The sequence below is a fragment of the Patella vulgata genome, chromosome 8, assembly GCF_932274485.2.
Source record: "Patella vulgata chromosome 8, xgPatVulg1.2, whole genome shotgun sequence".
Taxonomy (NCBI): domain Eukaryota; kingdom Metazoa; phylum Mollusca; class Gastropoda; family Patellidae; genus Patella; species Patella vulgata.
Window position 1 is genome coordinate 25351942 of NC_065886.2, and position 22090 is coordinate 25374031.

The 22090-nt window shown below is 32.1% G+C and overlaps 1 protein-coding gene across 1 annotated transcript in view; it reads right to left on the reverse strand.

Annotated features, from left to right (window-relative positions):
* LOC126830057 (teneurin-m) overlaps positions 1–22090 on the reverse strand; it is a 190602-nt gene that overhangs the window by 7676 nt on the left and 160836 nt on the right. Inside the window, exons 13-27 of the mRNA XM_050560271.1 lie at positions 20123–20246; positions 19515–19616; positions 16608–16802; positions 13848–14030; positions 12815–12961; positions 11058–11265; positions 8039–8158; positions 7138–7417; positions 6529–6796; positions 6169–6309; positions 5475–5727; positions 4714–4949; positions 3231–3388; positions 1865–2939; positions 445–767 (exon numbers count right to left, since the gene is read on the reverse strand). Coding sequence (XP_050416228.1) covers positions 445–767; positions 1865–2939; positions 3231–3388; positions 4714–4949; positions 5475–5727; positions 6169–6309; positions 6529–6796; positions 7138–7417; positions 8039–8158; positions 11058–11265; positions 12815–12961; positions 13848–14030; positions 16608–16802; positions 19515–19616; positions 20123–20246 — 3813 coding nt within the window. The remainder of the gene's footprint in view (positions 1–444; positions 768–1864; positions 2940–3230; positions 3389–4713; positions 4950–5474; positions 5728–6168; positions 6310–6528; positions 6797–7137; positions 7418–8038; positions 8159–11057; positions 11266–12814; positions 12962–13847; positions 14031–16607; positions 16803–19514; positions 19617–20122; positions 20247–22090) is intronic.

The window sequence follows — 22090 nt, forward strand, 5'->3', positions numbered from 1 at the left end:
GACAGCCCCTTTAAGACCTAGATTTAGTATTATCACTACATGTATGTTATACAGCACTGAAATACTTACTTATAAGATTTATAAAAACCTTTAAGAATGTTTACATGCTATGTTCTATAAGGTCTGATTCATGTACAGATTTATGGGTAAGGGTATATTTCATAGAAGCATCAATTTAAACACATGTTCTATATAATCTTTTCTTTTGGATCAGAAATTAAGCAGTAGAAAAGAATAGAAAGTATGTTTGGTAACTTAGAAGTGTATTAATTTGATACTTATATTAATGAATAAAGCATGTATTGTTAGAAGCAATATTAGTTTTCTTCTGCAGGGTCCTTTTTATTTGTTGATCCAAAAAAGATGCTTTGGACATCATAAAACCAAATTTTGAATATGACACCTGCAAAAGATGTTAGGGTTGAGCTAGACTTATCAACATACCAAGAGGGCTTTTTCCTTGAATTCCTCTCCATGCGACACATGCATTGTGCCATGCCTGGCAAAGGAGGCGCCTACCCTCATTCTCTGTCCAATTTTATCAATGATTCTACTTTGCCTAGAACGACCTTTACGCCGCAAGTAAAATCTCCATTCCATGCGATGCATGTAGGCATCAGGAATAATAACTTTTCTCTTAAAATGCATTCGGTGTTCATTTTCCATAATAGGGTGTCCACCGGTCTCCAAGGCGACAGTTAAGTTACTAGGAAATAAAACTATAACTGCACCATCAGGTAAATATGTAACTTTGGTCTGTGTAGAACCTGTAATATAAAAGAAAATGTATTAGTATTAAATATTATTAAATGATGACTTAAAAAGTTTAGAATTTCTAAATTTAAACTGAACTCCTCTCTAATAAAACTGAAGCCTGCTTTACCAACTTGTATAAACATAATTTAAAATCACCGCCAAAACAACGAAAGAAAAATATAATAATAAATGTATTACAATAAACCTTATTTCAGCCAAGAAAATTAAAATTAGCAATTAGGAAAAGGAAAATAAACAAAATTAAAAATAAGCTTAAAATCTGAACAAAAATTAAAACTCAATTATGACAAACAAAAATAAGCAAAGCCATAAAACAAGGTGAGAGATATGGGTTACTGATGAGTTAATTAAAAGTTCATTTTAATAAAGAAACAAAGATGACAGGAAAAAATAAGTCATGAAGGTGCCAAATGAAAATAAAAAGAGGAGATTGCTTGTCTTAATGAAGTAGTACTGGTAGAAATAGAGATGTTAAGGAGGTATTTTTTATAATTATAAGCATGCAACTGTTTTGTAAGAAATTCTATAAGCAAAAAGTGGTTGCCATTTGAAAGTGCAATTACACCAGAGAGAAACCATTATAAAAGTCTAGGGAATAAATGGACTATAGATGGGGTTTTCTTCCTTCTCATTCATGCCATGCTTACTAAATTTATATTTCTACTCCCTAACAAGACTTCAAAAACTCTATAAGCACTATTAAGTATTTTCTAGTTTTTTTTAAATAAATTGTAAAGCCATGCAAGGTGATTAATAAAGTTCTTTACTACATTTATTGAGACTGGTAAAACATTTGACTAAACTTCTAGTTTTAAAGGATCTGTTTAACTTATTAAAATATTAATTGAAGCTACTAATAATTAAAAGTTTATCTAAGGATATTAAACATTTTAAAAAAGCTTTCTTGGCCAAAAAATGGATTCACTTTAATAGTTTCTTTATAAATAAACACAACATGAATTATAAAGATATTCCTGAAATCTAGTCTATAAATAAAATCAAATTAAAAAATTTAAACTATTAATTTAAAAATTTGCTAGTAAGAACTTTGCTTTTGCATTATCAAAGGTGAACTGCAAGCACTTGCCATGCATCACGGATTGCACGCTCCCATATGTAGCCATGGCAACCACATCGCTGCTATCAGTAGTGACATGAACAATGGAACCTGTAGTGTTGACATCTGTTTTTAGTTGTGTTATCTCCCCTGTTGGTTGACTGATCCTCAGCAAACGCCCCATGTTGTCGTACTTGTACATGAAGACCTTTCCATATGACGTATGTTTTGACTCCAACAATCCAGTACTAGCCATGTATGTGAAGGTAGCGGTGGTGTTATCAGGTGCCGTAAAACTATATAATCTTCCAAGATTATCCAGTAGCAAATCACATTTATCACCACTAGGTGTGATCAGTTCTTCAACACGAGTATCATAACGTCGTTTAATCTGTATACTATTGCCGGATGTGTCTGTAACTTGAGTCAACTTGCCATAAAAAGAGTTGACATTATAAGTATAGTTATACATATACTGATTGGTCATTATATTAATTGTGTGTTTATGTTGCCCATAGCGATTAAAGATGTATATTTCTTGAGTTTCAGGAGATACAACCTCATATTCTCTACGAATATTCTGACTAGGAAGCTCAGAGACTATGGAGAAAATCCTAAAGTTTCCCATATCAGCAATATGCATGATGCCATCTGGTGTTACAGTAACAGAAGTAGGAGTACTAAACAATGCCTGAGCTGCCAGTCTTTCTTTAGCATCATAACATTTACATGAAATCTTGCGACAGTCACATTTTGATTTAGTTCCGGCAAAATGGTGGATGTGTCCATCAGTGGTAACAACTCGTACACGATTGATATGATGTGTGTCACTCTCTACAATATACAGGTCACCATGGGGACCAAAAGTAATGGTTGCAGGAGACACTAATGTCACATGATCAGCAATATTAGAGGCTTGTTCATCATCATTTAATACACCAGCTGGAAGGAAACTGATCTGTCTTGGTGGACAATAAACTGGACGACCAGCAACTGTTACCAGCTTATAGTCTTTGGTCAGTTTTAGAACTATTCCCTGGTCAAGAATGTGAAGAGTGTCATCTAATGGATCAATAGCTAATGCTGTCGGCCATTTCAAGCTCACCTGCAATTAAGAAAAGAAATTACATAAATATGAGGACCTACAAAAGGATTCTTAATTCAGCTAACTAGTTTTGGACCATAATCAATGAAAATCTACTGTGAATGCCTTATGGAAACAAAAAGGACTATGAAGCAGTTGTTTGTAGATTACCCAACATAAAAGGAAATATTTAAATTGCCGACTAATTGTAGATTAGCAATATGTACATGCATAAGATTAAGTACTTGGCAAGGATTTACCATAAGCACTTCCAATTTGATTGAAATGTGATTGTGAAGTACTGGTACTTACACTTTCTGCTGGTAAAATGTCATCACATGGCATTGGTGTCCATTGTCTAAGCTGTTCTTGTGTACCTATTAGAGTGTTTATAATACCATCTGTTGTTATACGTCTGATATTAGGTCCATCAGCTATGTATATTACACCATCTTTATTTATAGCAATACCTTCAAATATAAAATTACAATAATATTTACTAATTGGAATAATTCTACAGCCTTAGTAATGCCTTTCATTATTCTCATACCTATATATTTTCAGTTATTAGTTCTATCCACCCGGTGTTGCCTACTTTAAGATATTATTTCATTGCTTTTTTTTTTAAAGATATGTTCCCTTGAGGTTAATCAGGTCATATATTCAACAAAAGAATATTACTTTTTAACCACCAAGAAAAATAAAATCTATCGACCCAAGATTTTTATGAATTCTATAACATGATATGGTAACTAAGAGGTCAAAGAGAGACTGTGCCTGCAGATGCAAAACAACAAAGCTAATGTGTGACAGAACTTCTGCAAACTATTTCAAAATGACAAATGGTGGATGTTTAAAATTCAAATCACTAATACAATTGTAAGATAGTCGTATGTTCTTAGTTGTTTAGATAAATTACCAAAAGATAGTAGAGTAATAACAGTTACAGTTTTCAAAGGGATATATCTGCAAGGGGTAGAAACAAAGATAAACTAAAGGAAACCAGATGCAGAACCGAAATTTTCTCAGAGTCCTTCATCCCTTCCAGTATACGAGAATGGAACAAACTTAACGTTGAAATTAGAAACTCTCGATCCCTTGCTATCTTTGGAAATTCACTAAATAAATTAGACACCATCGTGCCATCATATTACTATACTGGGATACGAAAATTACAAATAATCCACTGTAAACTAAGATTATGCTGCTCGAACCTACAAGGCCATAAATTCCTCAGACACGTCGATGATAGCCCTGCTTGCCTCTGTGGTCACAAATTCGAAGATACCGAACACTATTTACTCGTATGCCACTTATATTCAGATGCAAGAAAACGGACAATCCATAACCTTCAACATAATCATAAAACAATCAGTTGTCTGTTGTATGGGTCAACAAAACTTAGTCCAGAGATAAACACATTTATTTTCCAAGAAGTCCAACAATTTATTTCCTTATCAAAAAGATTTAAATCTCCATAAACAACTCTTAAGTCATTCCAAGCCCTGCACTCTGTATAATCATCTAAGTCTCTATATTATCCATGATGTATCATATATGCTCTATAATTATGTAATTATGTATGTATGTATGTATGTATGTAAATATTTATAATGTGTACATGTACCTAAATCAGAGAGAGGGGTTACACATAGGCATAGCCTGTTCCCCAATCCAAATTCAGATTTAATGAATAAAAATATTGTTTAAAAAAAAAAAAAAGGGGTAATTTCTTATGAATATTCTTGCATGAAATGATCCAAATGATTGCAAAATTCTTTTGTTAATACCATACCTTTAGGATATCTAAGTCTAGCTAGTGTCGCAGTAGTTCCATCACCACATAGATCTACTTCCCCTGGTGTACATTCTTCACCATTACCAGCAACATCTTCCAGATTCTCTCTTAGATCACGAACAGGTCCCATAGTTTTAACACGTATTACTTTATGAAACATATAATCTGATATGTACAGTTTACCATCAACGGGACTTACTGTCATATAGAACTTGTATGGAACAGATTTGGTGCTGTAAACAAAAAAAATCGTTAAATTATAACTACATTCATTTACACTTAAATTAAACATACATTATGCAAGAGCTAAATCTGTCTATTGCAGGTTTTTCTTTAGGCCTGAAATGTTATCTAAATTATTAATTAGACATTAATTAACCTATCCAGGCCATAATCAACTCTAGATGGCAGCGCTAGCCTGCGATCTTTAGTGGATTGTGAGCCGATTTACTGCATAACTTTCCTTCTCGATTTAATGATTAAATGGATAATCGAGACTATGCTGTTTATTGTACTGACTTTAGTAATGATGACCGAGGCTAGGGAAAATTCCAGTCGCTTAGTTCTCGGTTCATAGTGGATCAATTATCTACATGTACATTAGAATTTTAACCATACAAATATCAGATTGTCAAGTTGATACTATTCATTTGGCATTTATCATTTTCAATGAAGTTTAAGATTTCCTTAAAGGATAATGGCACAAGACATTTTGTGTGCCCATGGGTTTTTTCGCAGGAATTCATATTCTAACTCACCTCATTTCTAAAATACTTGCAATTTCTTCTCGTTCTGGCGATAATTTACGGATAAAGTTATAATCTCCTACATACAGACTACCATCCAGACCACTAGCTAGGGCTACTGGGGCCAATAATCTATTATCTAGAGCTTTACCATTACAACCAGTACAATCTAACTGACGTCGATTACCACTACCCAAAATATTGATAATTTTCTTAGGTTTCTCTTTCAGATAGATATTAGTGCCATCTCCTTTATGTAAAATACCTGCAATATATGTAATTAATTTTGAAAAATCACATATTCCAAATAAACAATAAATGTGTATATTTCAGCAATGACAGATTTATTTTCAATTTTAATATGCCTGAAGACACTATATTATTCAAATTCCAAATCAACAAATATTGTTTTTACCTAATGGCAAAAATTTTAAAAAAAGTGCTAATGCCTCTTTAAGATGCATGTGGTAGACATCTCAGTTTAGATATGCGATCAATCTCTTACCTGCATTGGACATTTGACTAGGGGTTACAAATGAAGACGAATTCTAAAACAGTGTCACAATAATGTTCATGTTGGGTTCAGGGACTATATTCATTATATAGGGCAGTCCATGGAGGGTAAAGTGTTCATTCAGTAAATGTGATCACCTCGAGAGCTATCGGTAAATGACAATGTTCAGAGCTATAAATAAATGTTTCTTACCCTCTTGAAAGTTGTAAGTATGATGAATATCAAGATTCCAGCCGCCAATTTCTGAAGATGTTAAATCAAACCCATTGAGTGTTGTACTTCTAGTCTCCCAGAATATATATTCACAATTATCATAACGATAGCCAACATTCACTAAAACAAAATAGTAAAATAATTTTATTTTTGATGGCATAGACGTTACTTTTATTTACCAAGGTTCTGCAGGAAAATTGATTGAAATCCCAGCCTATGAATGGGATCTGCTTTGGCAATCACGGGATAAGGCCACATATAATGAAAAATCTAAAATTAATTGTAGCTATAACTTGATGATTATCAAAGAGAAATGTCTTGGAAGAGAAATGTTTATACCTCTTGCAGTTACTATTCCATATACTTTCTGATTAAAGACATTTTTACGATCCCAGGAATAAGTATATTTCAGATTAGGATCGGCTTCGAAGACTTTTTCTGTGACCACACCATCAACAGATACTTTTAGATGAACTAATGATAGTTTAGGTGGTATTTTAGCTGGGGTCATCTGTATCATTATTAATGACATGTAACCAGGTGACTCACTACTATGATAAACAAGGTGGACATCTGTACCAGAAATATCAAGACTCTCTTGTAAAACCTACAAAACAAGAAATATGATTGATGTTTGAAATACTGTTCACAAAATTATGTATATGTATAAAAGTTTTATCAGTGGTATTCGATTCATAAAGAATTTCAATTGATTTAAAGTCAATAAAGGGTCATAATTCATTAAATAATTAACATAATCTGTAAGTCTGCCAAATACAGTAATGTAGGCCCACCAACCATCATTCAAATAAAAAAATAATTCTAGAAAACAAAAGCGATAGAGACAGCCCCTCTTTGTTTCATTTGTAGCGGACTAATAAGAAGTGGTATCAGGTCATGAATAGAGACTAGTGGTGTTGATTTATGAATTTAATAAGATATTTATACCTGTGATTCTGGTATAATAGTACTTCTTTCTGGACAAGCACCCAATTGAGTGTGCTGCCATGTTGATAAAACAATAGGTCTTAAAAGGTAATGTTCATGTTCAACACTACACAAAGCTGGATCAGCTATAGATTCTGGTTCATCTCTTAGAGTCATGACAACGGTACCCATGGTGATAATTTGATTCCATGGCACCAAAACACTTGCTGTTTTAGTACCAAATGGTTGACGAATAAATTCCAATTTGACTGATCCACCACCATTTACCAAGATATCAAACCTGTTGAAGAGAGATAATGTTTATAGAATTTTTCTCATATCACTATTATTAATATATTTCATGAGCTAAATGTCCTCAGTATCTCTAATTCTCAAAGAATCAATCATTCTTTATAGAGTTTTTGAGGTAATAGCATGTCTTTATTGGTGTTTTACAGTCTGTTCAATTTATTCTTAAGGTCAGGATATTGTTGGCTGACATATTTCACACACTTTGATATTGATCAGCTTGCTATATATAGCATTTCTATTCATGATAAACTTCATTTATAGCTTTTTACAAGTAAATTCATTTTAAATTTGTCAATTGGAGACCAGTAGCACTGGGCAGAAACATAATTACATATAGGCTAGGGCAACAGCATGAACATATTCGATTACTTTCTTTTAGAAAAGCAGTGTTACATTCTGTTTAGTCTACAAATCAATCACATAAAATCATTGATTTATTGATTACTGATGAATCAGTCTGTTGTAAATAAAATAAAGTTTAAAATTGTCATTTCTGATAAAACACAATTCGACCAATGTAATATAAACTTCAATGTTTAGATCAAGAATTTGAAAGCATGTCATTGCTCCCAACAGGCTTATGTAAAATTTAAAATATGATAATACTTACACTCCTTTTTCCCTGGATAATGTATAACCATAGAGGGGCTGGGTAACCACACCTACACGGACACTTATTAAAGGTGTACCATCTTTAGTTGTCACTCGACCACGTATAACTGATACTTGTCTGCAATATATAACCAATGTTTATAAATCAAACCAGAATCTCAAGAAATATACAATATGACCATAATGCATACTTTCTTCATATAAATACATTATCTTTAAGTTTCATTTTTTGAGTCTGCATGTATATCCATATCAAATTTCCACTATGCTATTAATGTTTTTTTTGTTCTGTCATCAGTTGCTAATAAAATAGCTTTTAGACAGAAATAGTCAGAAGCATGCAGTATATGATTTAACCAGCAATTTAGGTAATCAACTTATTATAAATGGCATGGTAATACTCTAATGTATGCTTTCAGTTCGTTATTACTAATTTACTAAGACAAAAATATCAGGTTGAATACATTCCAAAACATTCTGAATATTTTCTTGAGACAGTTTAAGCTAACAGATGCCATTATATGTTGTAAATATTCAGTTGTATTTTCCAATTAACTGGTTTAACTAATGCCAGATATATTTCTTATTCGGAACAAAATAATACAATAGTTTTTCAAAAAGCTGTTTAATGTTCTTTAAACTAAGCATACTTCGCAAACAAAATAACACTTTATCAAAAGCAATGTCTTATAAGACTATATTATCTTCCAGTTTCTTTAGAATCTGATCTGCCACAGATTACAGTTTTAAAATAAATACTTGGTAAGGCTTATCAACTTTTCCCATTCAAGATCCATAATTTATTATTCCTTAACATGATATTCATGTTCTGATGTAACCTACACTCTAATGCACAGGATGACATATTATTTGCTTTCATAAAATCTGGGCTATAATTATTCAAGCTATCCATCAACGGAAGGCACTAATAGAGATATACAAGCAGAAGTGGTCTGGAAAAACATATCAGACGTATAAAACAAACACAAGCAATATTTGTGTTGAAATCTTTTACATGGCGTTGCAATGGCTCACCAATTAAAATGTTTACTTTCAGAACTACCAACTACAAGTATTTTGGCAAACTTGACAGTATTAATTCTACAAATGTCTTTTTATTCTGACATAGATGTAGTTAGAAAAGCTCATTTAGAGCTGCCCATGATCTGTGGAATATTTGTAGTTGAAATAAATCGTGGAACACATGTGCAGTGTTTCGAGACACTGCATGGAAGTACATGAAAAAGCCTTATCATGTAACCTTCACAATCACTTTTTTGTTACCCATCTTTCCCTGTCACTTCAAAGCAGATTTTGTTTTCTAAACCCATCAGTTGTAAAGCTCTCCTGTCTATTTCTTTATGTAAGAAATAAGATTATTTATTACATTTAAGTGAGAGGATTTAACAATCCTATATATTCATGTAGATATTTTTGACAGAAAAGAAGATAAGCCATGGTTGTTGAAATACAAATCACTGAATGATAAAATACAGTTTGTTTTGACTAGAGATATCTTCTTTTCCAAAACTAGATCGGTATTAAACAAGGCAGTAATTAGCGTGTTATATTTTCTGTGTACTTTTTTACGATTTTAATTGCTTATTTATGAATATGTGCAAGAAATTCATTCCAAGATTTTCTTATGGCAACGTCAAGTTTTGGCAAACCATACAGATAACTATTTCTCTTTATAATCCCCTTAACACTCCTGGATTCCACTAATTATATGACAGTAAATGGGCATTATGCTATTAAATATTATTTTAAGTGTGGCATTTGACACCCGTTATGACACAGTTGGATGATGTCTTGCAGCTTAATCTATATTAATAACGGAATACAGCCTCCATGCTCCTCATTAATTCAGTTCAGGAAAAACAAGAAAAAACATTTATTAGAGAAGATGACCACCTTAGTCTGACATGTTTAAATACATCAGGAAACATGATTCAATCAATTGGAAGAAGGAATGAATGATAATTGCAGGCAGAATCAAAGTGGATCATCGTGCTAGACTTAAAGCTGTTAACATGTCCGCCAGCGTGGTCTGCAGGATTCATAAATTACGTTAAAATGACAAAATGAAATACTGCTATTGTGTTTTATTGTTTTTAATTCATTTGTTGTTGCCCACAATAATATTTCACGTTTTAGTTATGAATAAATCATTTGATATTGTGCCGTTTGATTGCAGGAAATATGTCAGCTTGCGTAATGTGTGTATTAATTTGAATTTTAATGCTTGCACAGAAAAAAAAATCTATACTAATGAGGCATACATTAAGTCATCTTCCGTGAAAAATATAAAAATTATGTAGATCAATACAGACTGCCTAAGGGTATATGTCTGCGTTGTTTTTTTTCTGAAAGGATTCATTCATTCTATTCACTTAGTTTTGTTGAACTTCAATAACATTTTATCATGTCCAATAGAAACAGATAAAGTGTGAAAAACAATTTGTTCATCTGAAGAATTAAACCATTTTTTACAAGGAATAGATTTGTTATCTTTGAGGTGTCAACAATTAATGTCGACAAACCGTCTGCCTATCTCTCAATAGAACCAATATCTGACTAATAATCAGAATATTTTTGCTTCTGTTCACAGCAGGAAAGCAAATTCAACAAGGCAGTAACTTGTGAAGAATTCTGTCTGGCACTAATTGTAGGATAATTTGTATTTTCTCATTCAGGTCTGAATGGTACATGGTTTTAAGATCAGGGTAGGAAAATATCCTGTGATGATGTGTTTTAAACTACAACCATTATCCTGTCTACTTAAATAAAACTTTCATGCCAGACTGGCTCTTGTTTGGGATGTTTTTATACTATTTTTGTTTTGAATTTTGAATCCAAAATGAAGTATTTGAAAACTACAAAGCATGGCTTGTACTTTGATTACAAAATAACTGTAAATGATAGAAAATATCTGAAATTCTAACAAACAACTTATTGGCAATCAGGGCAACTTTTCTGATGCCTTAAATATATTTGATGAGATTACTACAACTTACGTTTCATTAAATGAGTTTTTCATGGCATAAGTCTGAACACTGTTTTCTTCAATCAGGAATCTCATTTTATCAAAGAATGATGCTGTAGTACTTGTGGACTGTTTGGACAATAAAATTTCTTCAGGTTCAGGAGATGATTTACAAAATTTACTAGTTTTACATGCTGCACTTTTACAGCAATCAGGATCTAAACAATCTAAGAGACCATCTGAAAAATAACAAGCCAATATTTAAATTCAATACTTGAATAAGATTTATACTTGAGAACTGTGTAGAAAACTGTGTAGAACAAATATTACTTATTCTAAAAATATCACTTTCCTAACTAGATTTTTTACCTAACTCAATATTAGGAGGAAAACAATATGCAGCTGGAAAATAAAATCTTTGCATTAGAAAACATTTGAATATTTGTCAGATATTTTCTTTAGAATACCAGTACATTTCTAAAATAGAAGAAAAAGTTTGACACTTGTATGGCAGCTGTGTATAATATATCACATATGATATTGACCAACAAACAGAAAATATGTAATATAATATTCTACATGTGTATGTCTATATTAAACTATCGCAGATCAATAACCATTCTCTATAAATTATATTATGTACACATACAATAATTCAATATTTAATGGAATGAAACATTTATGCACCACTATCTGTCATATACATATATGGACAGATCGAATATTATATTTCCCTTGAAATCTTGATTTTAATACAATTTTTAATCTTTGTAAAGTTGTCATGAAATTGATAACACTCCATAAATTGCTTTACATTTCTCAAGAGTGTGCTCAATAACAAACTGTGACAAACTCAAAGATGTCTAAATTGAAAATGTTTAGGAAAGTAAGAAAAATTGGTTAACATAATCATTTATCATAATGTTCAATTCATTAAGTGTTGTGTGGAATCAAGCTAACCCAGGCTCCCCAGTGATTGATCACCCTAAACAGAGGGATTACAGTTGACACTCACTAAATCATCCTGGATTTACCGAAATGGACACAATCTATCAGCCCCCTTTGACAACAAATTAAATCAAATTAGTTTCTAAATTCATCCCAGACGGAAAGCATCAAATAAATTGACCAAATAATACCCATAATACTATAAGGGTACCAGTATTTACACTCCTATTCAAAAGGACAATAACCCTTGCTGGTCTGACACGTTATGCATCACCCTTTCATTCAACAATCAGGGCTACTTTAAATAATCCCATTGTTTTTAGGTGCCTGGACAGGTTAAAAGTTTAGGATAATAACCATCTGAAAGACTACAAACTGTTTGAAACCTCAGACTGGTGTAATGAAATAACAAGTGAGTGAGAACTAGGCTCATAGCTAGTCTTTGACTGTTTATGGTGAAACCTATCTGCTGCCAAATGCAGTAGTCAAATATTGACAGAAGCCAACCTCTTGCTTCTGTGGTTATTAAATTATTTACTTTGTAAACTAGGCTAGCTCTCTAAATACTGTAGCACTTTTACAATGACGACTATCTCATAACTACAATTTTCAATATGCAATTACAGTCCTGTTTATTCTAAATCTGACAATTCTAAAGTTTTAATCCACTAGACACATGTCAATCAGAAGAGAAATATTTTTCTTTTCCATGTTTTAAGAGCAAGAAGGAAATTAGTCTGGAATATCGAATATGATATGAAAAATTATGATTTAAATAAACATGACAAACATTTTGGCTATTAACTCTTAAATCAAATGTCAAGAAATAATGTCACTCACCATTATCATTGTCCAAGGTATCACTACATTTAGCTTCCATAGCGATGTTACAAGCTTTTCCTTTCCAACCATCTTGACAATTACACAGCCAGCCATCTTGAAAATGTTGACACTCTCCATGATTACTACAGGCTGATGGGCAGCCATCTTAAAGTTCAAAATAAAAATATATTAAGATTAAATTATAGTTCACCCAGTATTACCAGACAATGTTAATAATATGGGTAAGCTTATTTGTCACATTGATAATATTAAAATATTCTAAATCTAATAAAGATTGGCATCACACAAAACTTCAAATACTGTTTACAAAATCACTAATGAATGAAATACCGATGTACTAAATCATTTTTCCAGATATTTTAGAGAAAATTTACCGCTGAAAAACTAGAGAGAGAGAGAGAAATGGGGTTTAGCGTCCACTTGACACAAACTAGGTCATTTCGGGACTCACATATGGTTTAATTTTTATTTCTATAATTCGCTTGCGCGTAGGGGTCTTTAGCAGTGGGAGGAAACCGGAGGACCCGGAGAAACCCACGAGGTTGGACCGGCAACCCTACTCCTTGTCATGTACAACCGGGGATTTGAAACCACGACAGTCGATTCAATGACAGGCTTTATGATACAGCGCGAGAACGCTAACCATTCAGCCATCCAACCCTCCCTGAAAAACTAAGTATAAGTACAAATACAAATGACATCATTTGAAAAACATCCCAGAGTTTGATGACAATTTTGTCATATGACTAGCAATGTAGAATATCTAGAACAGAACTGTATGTTGCTTTATATTGAGACTAACATGTTACTAGCTAGGTTAGACCACACACAATATATTATATCTGGATCACTATGAATGCATGTCAATAGGTCTACTGCATCTACTACATGTAATCATGTTTAACATGACACTTCAGTTTTATCAACAGACAATCCTTGCACATACTTGAAGTGGCAATATAAATACAGAGTTTCCTTCTGTATAAAAGATACCATTTAGTTATTAACATTATTGACATTCTTCACCTACCCATTGTGCAATGTCTTCCATTCCATCCTTTTCGACAGACACAAGTACCATTGTTGCAGAAACCATGTGCATTACATCTGTGATCACATTGGATTTGATCACATAATGCTCCTGACCAACCTTCATTACATACACATCTTTGGTTTTTACAATAACCATGGTAACATTCCAAACGACACACTTCTAAACATAATTTATAATAATAAAATTACTTTAATCTGTTTGTAAAATTTAAATCATTAATGATGTGTAACTTATATTTATATTAGGTCAGATGTAATATGTTATAAATGAGAATACATATCTATGCCTGTTCTAGCTCCCTTTATTAAATATTGATTTTTAACAAGAAAATGTAAAGTTCATTCTTCTTTCTAATCATTTAATCTTTTAAACAGAAAATTTGATAAATAATTACTTTATATATGCTAAAGTAGTAGATTTAATATTGGCTATTTTGGATGCACACATCACCTATCCCAAAAGTTCTAAAGCAGAAGATATATTGCAAAGTTTTATGGCAACATCTGATGCACAGCTTTCAAAGCAGAAACCACATGTAATCCAGAAAACATGCAGTAAATGTATTTTTTTTTATTATTTATTTAGTTTACAACAGTTTAGGGTGTAACTTAATGGATTTAAGGATACAGTGCAGTGTACATTAATTGGTTTGCTCTAAATGTTTATGTCTTAAAATGATCTTATTAATATAATTGCAGTGATAATGAACATGTATTGACGCCTATAACTTTCATTTTATTTGTTTTTCAAGATTAAGGGAATTATACTGTAAACATTCTATCAAGAAAGATTTTATGGAACAACATAGAATAGGTTGTTTTTATTTGGGGTCTTTTGTCGAAACTTTCTGAACAAAGACATGCAATGTAGTACATGTATGTGCATTAAACATAAAATGACACATTTACTATTGCTTGAAAATTAGTAACCTTTCAGCTAGAACAGACCATGCTGAATACGAAGTTAATGAAAATATATAACTATAAACTGATTTGCAAATGTATAAATAATACAATAGAAATAACGAGATAACAATATCATCTGAGTTAACAATTACAATAATAGACTATGATAAATCTTATAAAATATATGTACCATGTAAGTAATGTATCATAAAACTATAGCAAATTTCATGCAATTGGATTTTAACAAAAAAATCATGCAATACAAAGACAGTCATTCCATGGAACAATAAATTTAACCAATGCATATTTGGGTTTCCACCCTTTGTGAAAATTAAAAGATCTACTTATTCTCATTTAATTATAAATAAGGTGTTCCTTTCGGTTTCATGTATAAAATTCAGCACTCAAGAAGTTGTTTTTAAAGTGGAGATCTAACCAGAGCTCAATGCTAACATTCTCAAGGGATTTAAAGATGGATGTATTTTCATTCTAAGATAAATGTCTACTTGGCTTTATATACATTAAAGATGATTATCTTTTCTTTGCTAGGTTGTGGATGTAACATGGGAATTGCCACTGGTCATCAGTCTTAACTCATCTATTGAGTTCACTTTCTGTAGTATTTAATCATTTATGTTACCCAGTCATTTACATAAATTATAGTTAGTAACAACAAGAGATTAGCTAATGCAGTAGAAGAGTGGAGTCTGTTGGTTAAAGAGATTAAAGAGAATTTTATTAATGAGTGGTTTTAGTATTCACAGGTTATTTCTCAACGTAGTCGGTAACTTAAGGGCAGCAATCCAACGATGCAATGAGCAATCCCATGATGCATTACCTGTCTGACAATCGTCACCAGTGAAATGTCTTTCACACACGCAGGTTCCAGCTTCTACATCAAACACACCATGGCCCGAACAATCTTTGGCACAGACTTGTGTGATATTTATCTTATCAGGGATGCTACATTCTCGGCCCTTAAAGCCCTTGAAGCATATGCACTCACCGTGCATGCATACCCCATTACCAGAACAGTTAGGTAGAACGCAGTCGACTGCAGACACAACAGAAAGAAAGATAGATGCAAGCAACTAATAAGACAGTAAGAATGATTACAGTACAAGAATATTACAGATGTGATGAATTCACTTAACAAATCTTTCTTCCAAAACAAAAACTCAAGTATACCCACTTCAATTATGTCGCCAACTTAATTTAAAACAATATCTAGTACTGCTTTTTACAAAGACATTTTAAAACAAATTTGAAGTCAAAATGAATTCATCACACTAGTAGATAGAACATATTTTTTTACGACGTTAACACTTATTACACCAATAATGAATTAAATTACATAAATCAATTTCGATGTTATTAAATTTATTAAAGTTTTAAATTATTAAAGACTGAGTAGGCTATATCAGATTATCGAGAATATACTGAATCAAATAAGTAATTTATTGAATTTTTGTATTTTGTTTTTATAATAGCAGTATACAAGTATCTATAGCACTACAACAACAAGCACATCTACACTACAATATACATATAGTGTGGCATATGAAAAGAGTGCATATAAAAAGAACTCAAAGTGTGTAGCACCACGGTAAAACTAAAAAGATGTTTCTAAATTGGACTCAAATCAATGGGATCAATATGTGCAGCCAGATTTTTTTAGTGCTTGAGATAATTTCTATCATTCTCTTGAGATAGGTTTCCTATCTGATTTACTATTTTCAGCTTTCCTTAATGGCAGACTGCATAGAAAGATATAGGAGAAATGTCAAAATATCGCAATATATAAAATAAAACATTTATTTCAAGAACTCACCAATTCCACAATCTAGACCTTGAAAACCTTGAAAGCAGACACACTGTCCATTTATACAATGTCCATTACCATTGCAATTAGGCACTTCACATTGATTTTCTTTTAATTCACATTCTTGACCCTTCCAGCCTGGATGACATGAACACTCTCCTCGAACATATATTCCATTCCCTTTGCAGATTTCTGGACAGGTCTCTAAAAAATAAAAATTTTAATATATGTATATACATTGCTTGAAATGGTTATTTTCTTTCCGAAATAGTGTAATTGTCCAGCCAAGAGTCACATTCAGGTGCATTATTTCATACGTTAATATTACAACTAAAAATGTTACCACTTTAATAGTAAGTGCAGGAGGACCGCACTACACGTAAAACAAATATCTACAAGATAAACCTGTGGACAAGACAGAAAATAGACATTGCACCAAATAAACAAAGAGGGCCGAGAAGCAGTTACAATAAGCTACAATAAGTATACAATAAACCGATCCAATTGGTAATTGAATATAGAACTGATTAGTATAAGTATCAAGAGAGTGTGGGTTTGATTCTATACATGCAGTAGCATCAGGTTACATAGTTTTCATAGCAATTTTATTTATGGTTATTTTTCTTATCTTTTTTTTAATATGTAAAATTGAAATCTAAATACCAGAGTAAACCTGGGAAGACAAGGCATTTAAATATATAAAATTTACAAATCATTGGTATCTTTTAAAGTGATGTTTATTTTACTTGTATGCATGGATTTATGCTGCCATCCATTCATCAAGACAGTCATTCAATGTCAAGAGTTATTAAAATGCCACTTGCAGAGACGAGTTGAATGCAACAAGAAGATCTTTAAATTCATAGCACATAAAGAAAATTATTTGGCTGTAATATTGATGATCATCTGGAAACATCAGTGTTTTATTAAAGATAAAAGTTTAAACTTGATTAATGAGAAGCAACTATTCCTGATAAAACTAAAAGCATTAAAGCACTTTATTTGTTAAAGAAAACATAATACAGATTTAATGGTGTTGAACAAGACCAGGTGAGCAATGTTACAGGCATTTCTTTCATCATCAAATGTAGAAAAGAGAAAATTTATTGGCTAAAATGAGCCTGAGTGAACAAAGAGATAAAACTAATGTGACAATTACTGATCAACCAAGCCAAAGAGGGCATTGATGAATAACATTAGAAGCATTAAATCCATGCAGAGTCAATCAAGTAAACACAGCTTTTACTTTCAATTAAAAATGGGTGAAAATCAGGGGGGAACCAGAAAGATAATCACCTGGTGACCACCATCACTTAATGGTACCACAGAACATTATCTAAAATAGCATTTCTCTACAGAACAAGTGAAGCAAGAGAATGTATAAAGAGATTCAGCTAACTGAAATGAATTTCTACAAGTGACAAATGATTCCATCTGTCCCAGTCCATTCAATGTACTCTATCAGATGACAAACTGATTAATCTTACACTTTTTATCTCAGCTAACACCCTGCATCAATTTCACTGACCATTCGCCTCCAGATATTTATCATAGAGAGTTTCTACAAATTTACAAACGGGGTAACCGTTCATGCAGAAGAAAAAGCAATTGTCTTTCAAAGTCAATTTGTCAACTTCATTTCTTTTATTGATAACATTCATTCAACTGACCAAACTCAAATTCTAATCAATTGAATTTTAATCAAAGATAACATTTTGCAAGTCACTGACATTTTCCATTAAATTTTCCAAAGTTTAAATGCTCATCCCACAGGTAGAATCAATCATGTTGCAATCAATTTGATTAACAAAATTTAAAAGAATTCAAAGAGAGAAAACCGGAAAAAGAACAGCTCTGAGGTGATTTGTATAATTGTTCTAGTTCCGATGTGAACTTCATTATTTTAATTACATCTTTTTGAATCATCAAATACTGTGTGTCACAAATGCATTATAATTGTATGTCAGCTTTTTAACTGTCACATGCAATTATCATAAAACTTAAGAACTCCATCTTAACACATTTTTGATGATGTACCGCTTTTCTTTTAACATGAGCTGGACAGAGCTGATACGGTTGATTTGAAGTGAAAATACTTTAAGTTAGTTTCTATAGATTAAAGTACTTTATAAGATGAAACTAGGATTAAATTGATTTTGTCGTCTGCACACTTGTGGTCTAAATTCCCAGAAGTACTTTACCAGTGTTTTCTTTTTTCAGCCACAGGGCATGAAAACAATTAGACCAATATCAGAAATGACTCACATGATTCTCACAAATTTATTTTAGCCATTTACACTATGGGGAGAATGTATCACGAGTCAATATTTTGCTCCAAGTATTATGAGCTGCAAAAAGTCAACAGGGACAAATTCCCTTTTATTGGTGCAACATGTAATGCCGTGGTCCCATCTATCCATGGAAAGCTGTCTGTTTAAGACACTTCTAACAATGATGGAATTTCTTCCAAAACAAAGGCAGTGAAAATTTGTTACTATTGGTTTATTGAGCAACCATTAATGTGACATAGTCCTGATTAACTACACTTGAAATATTACCAGCAATGATGTAGTATCCCTCATGCATCCAGCGTTGAAAAGCAAATTGACTTTTTTGCATAATCACTTTTTCCACATTTGGGCAAATGAAAATGATTAGACTATTTACACAGCTGTCTTTTTAACAACCTGTTTCCTTTTAAGCAAATTGATTTTGAATATTTCAACAGTTGTTAATAAAAGTGGGTTTCCTCATTATCATCTTTTACTTGGCTTATAAATTCTACACTAGGAGGGAATTAATCAATGGATAATGAGAGATTTAGGAGGCAAAGAGGATTGGATTGTCAAACCACAGCCATTTATCTGTTGGTCAATGAATGAAGTCTGGAAAAGTAAAGCAAATTAAAAAACTTACGTTGAGAACAATCGTCTTTGGTGTAACCATTAAAGCATTGGCATTGGCCATTAATACATTCACCATGGCCATGGCAATTTCCTTCGCAGCCTGTCTGTACTTCTGTGAAAAGAACAAAAATCATGGAATGGGGTACTTTGAAATTGTTTTCATCACAAAAGGAAGCTATCAATCCTTATAGATTATTTTGAATCACTTTAACCCTAGTATCGTTTTAAGGGGATCTCCTGCTTTTTAAAATCACCAGAAGTGATAATTAATCAAATGCAAATTGAAAACTTATAGTATTATTGTTTAAATACAAGGTAAACCCATATGTAACTTTGAATAAGATCGGATTTGGCAAAGATTTTTTATGTTTCTGGGAAAATACACTGATATCAATATAACTGTGACTATATGAAACCTATTTATTATTCTTAACTTTATGTGCTAACTCAGACATTTTCTATAAAGTTATTGGAAATATCCATTATATTCTTCGGCAAAATATGTCTTTTTACAGTAAGACATTGTGATGTAAAGAAGACAAAGATAAACTACCCAGTAGCATGTGAAGAGAATTCAATCATTATAAATGGTTCAAGTTATATACTGTCTGTACCTACCTGTCACATCAACCATAAAGGAGACGGTTTCTTTTTTAGTGTTGTCATTAAATAATGCCAGATACCAGGTTCCTGCTTTCAGGAACTCTACCATACCAGTCTCGCGTCCATTACTAAGGTTTTTCTGTTATAATGGAATAAAAGGAATGATATTTTAGTGTTGGATTTCAAGACAACAGACTCTGAAAGGTTAACAGCAAATATACCGTGTAGACTCAAACACAATAAAACTAATTTCTTTTGTCTTCTAAATGTAGTGAGTGGAAAAGACATGAGATTTAAAAGGTTCAACTTCCACTTAATATAAATAGGTAATAGGTTTCCATGTAAAATGGTGATAACTAAATATGTAAGTAGTACACAGTTCTTATCTAGTCATACTGGAATTCGGCATTCGATGGAGCCAAGGATTGTTATGCTGGATTTAACATTTGAAAAAAATAGTGCTTTTTAAATATGTATGACTTTGTACAAAAGCGCATAAAAACAATTATATGTTGCTTGTCAGTGAGATTTCTTCAAGCTCAATCGTCACTAACACTGATTCAATTAAAAAGCCATAAAAATTTCATTAATATTTGATAAGTCTTCTTCGTGGCTTATATTGTATTTGAGCTGAATTTTCACTGTGGTGTGCCAATATAAACAGTAACAAACTTGTATGTAACAAGGCATATGTAATAGCTATTAACCTGTCATTCAATATTAACCCATTCAATTTGTTGGGTGAAGAAAGGACATTAACCTGATGACAATCATAATCTAACATATATGTGTAAATATCAGTGTGTCTATCAATATTTCTCTATTTTCAACAAATAATTCAACAAATATCTCTTGAAAACATCTGGGAGCTAAGAGTATGTGTAAAGTCTGCTACCTAAAGACAATGTTCCAAATAATTTTGGGTTTTGTAATTAAAATCGCCTAGTAGCAACATTTGTAAATTTGCAGTTAGCTGTACAATTGAATGTCAATTAACCTTATCGACCATAATATGGATTGCAAGTTACTCTACATGCACCATTATTGCCAAATCCTGTGTGGTCCTATGTGCTTGAAAGTTGGAAAGAGCCATTGAAAATATTATACATTTCAACAGGATAATGAAATTCTGAATAGATTGAAATCAAAGGAAATTGTAAAATGTATTGACTGACTTCTTGCACATATGTCTCCTCCTTAATTATGAATCTTATCATTATTCTTGGAATCATAAATTACATTGATCAAAACATTTGCAAGTTTCTGCTTGATTACATGTCAATACATAAAAGTGAGAAGAAGCAGCCATGAAAATAATTGACAAATAGAGACCAGAATATACATCACACATGACTGACTCTTGATCCAACTATAATCATAAGTAGCATTCATAAACACTACATTATTATTCTTCCTGGGTATTAATCATAATCCACTCCAAGTCAGTCACATGTATATAATGGTTGTCTGGTAATGAATGGATTATGATGAACATAATTTGTATGTAAATGTGATACAATAATAAGATCTATCTTTGTACATGTTTCTATTGATATTCAGTCAACATGCAGATACAAATCAAATTATATTATACTTTATATTTGTATTGTGTGGCTAAAGGGCAATTTGCATGGCTTGATTAGCCAATGCATAATTGAGGATACACATGAGGAATTTGTTTTGTAAAAACAAGTACATTTAGCCTCAACATACGACTTTTGTTCGTTCTGAGAATAACTTTGAAGATATAATTCCTTAGATCTAAATTTCAAGGATTGATATACAAGCGTAATATGGAACAGGAACTGGGCATGACATCATTGCCACCATCTTGGAATTATGACATCATATCAATCAATGTGCAGTTGTCCAAGGAACAAGTATGCCATGTTCCATGTCAATTGTACTTCAATTGGCGGAGCTTTAGGCTTTTTTTAAAAGATCATCACCCCCAAGAAGAACAACAAGATGAGTGTCGCTTGG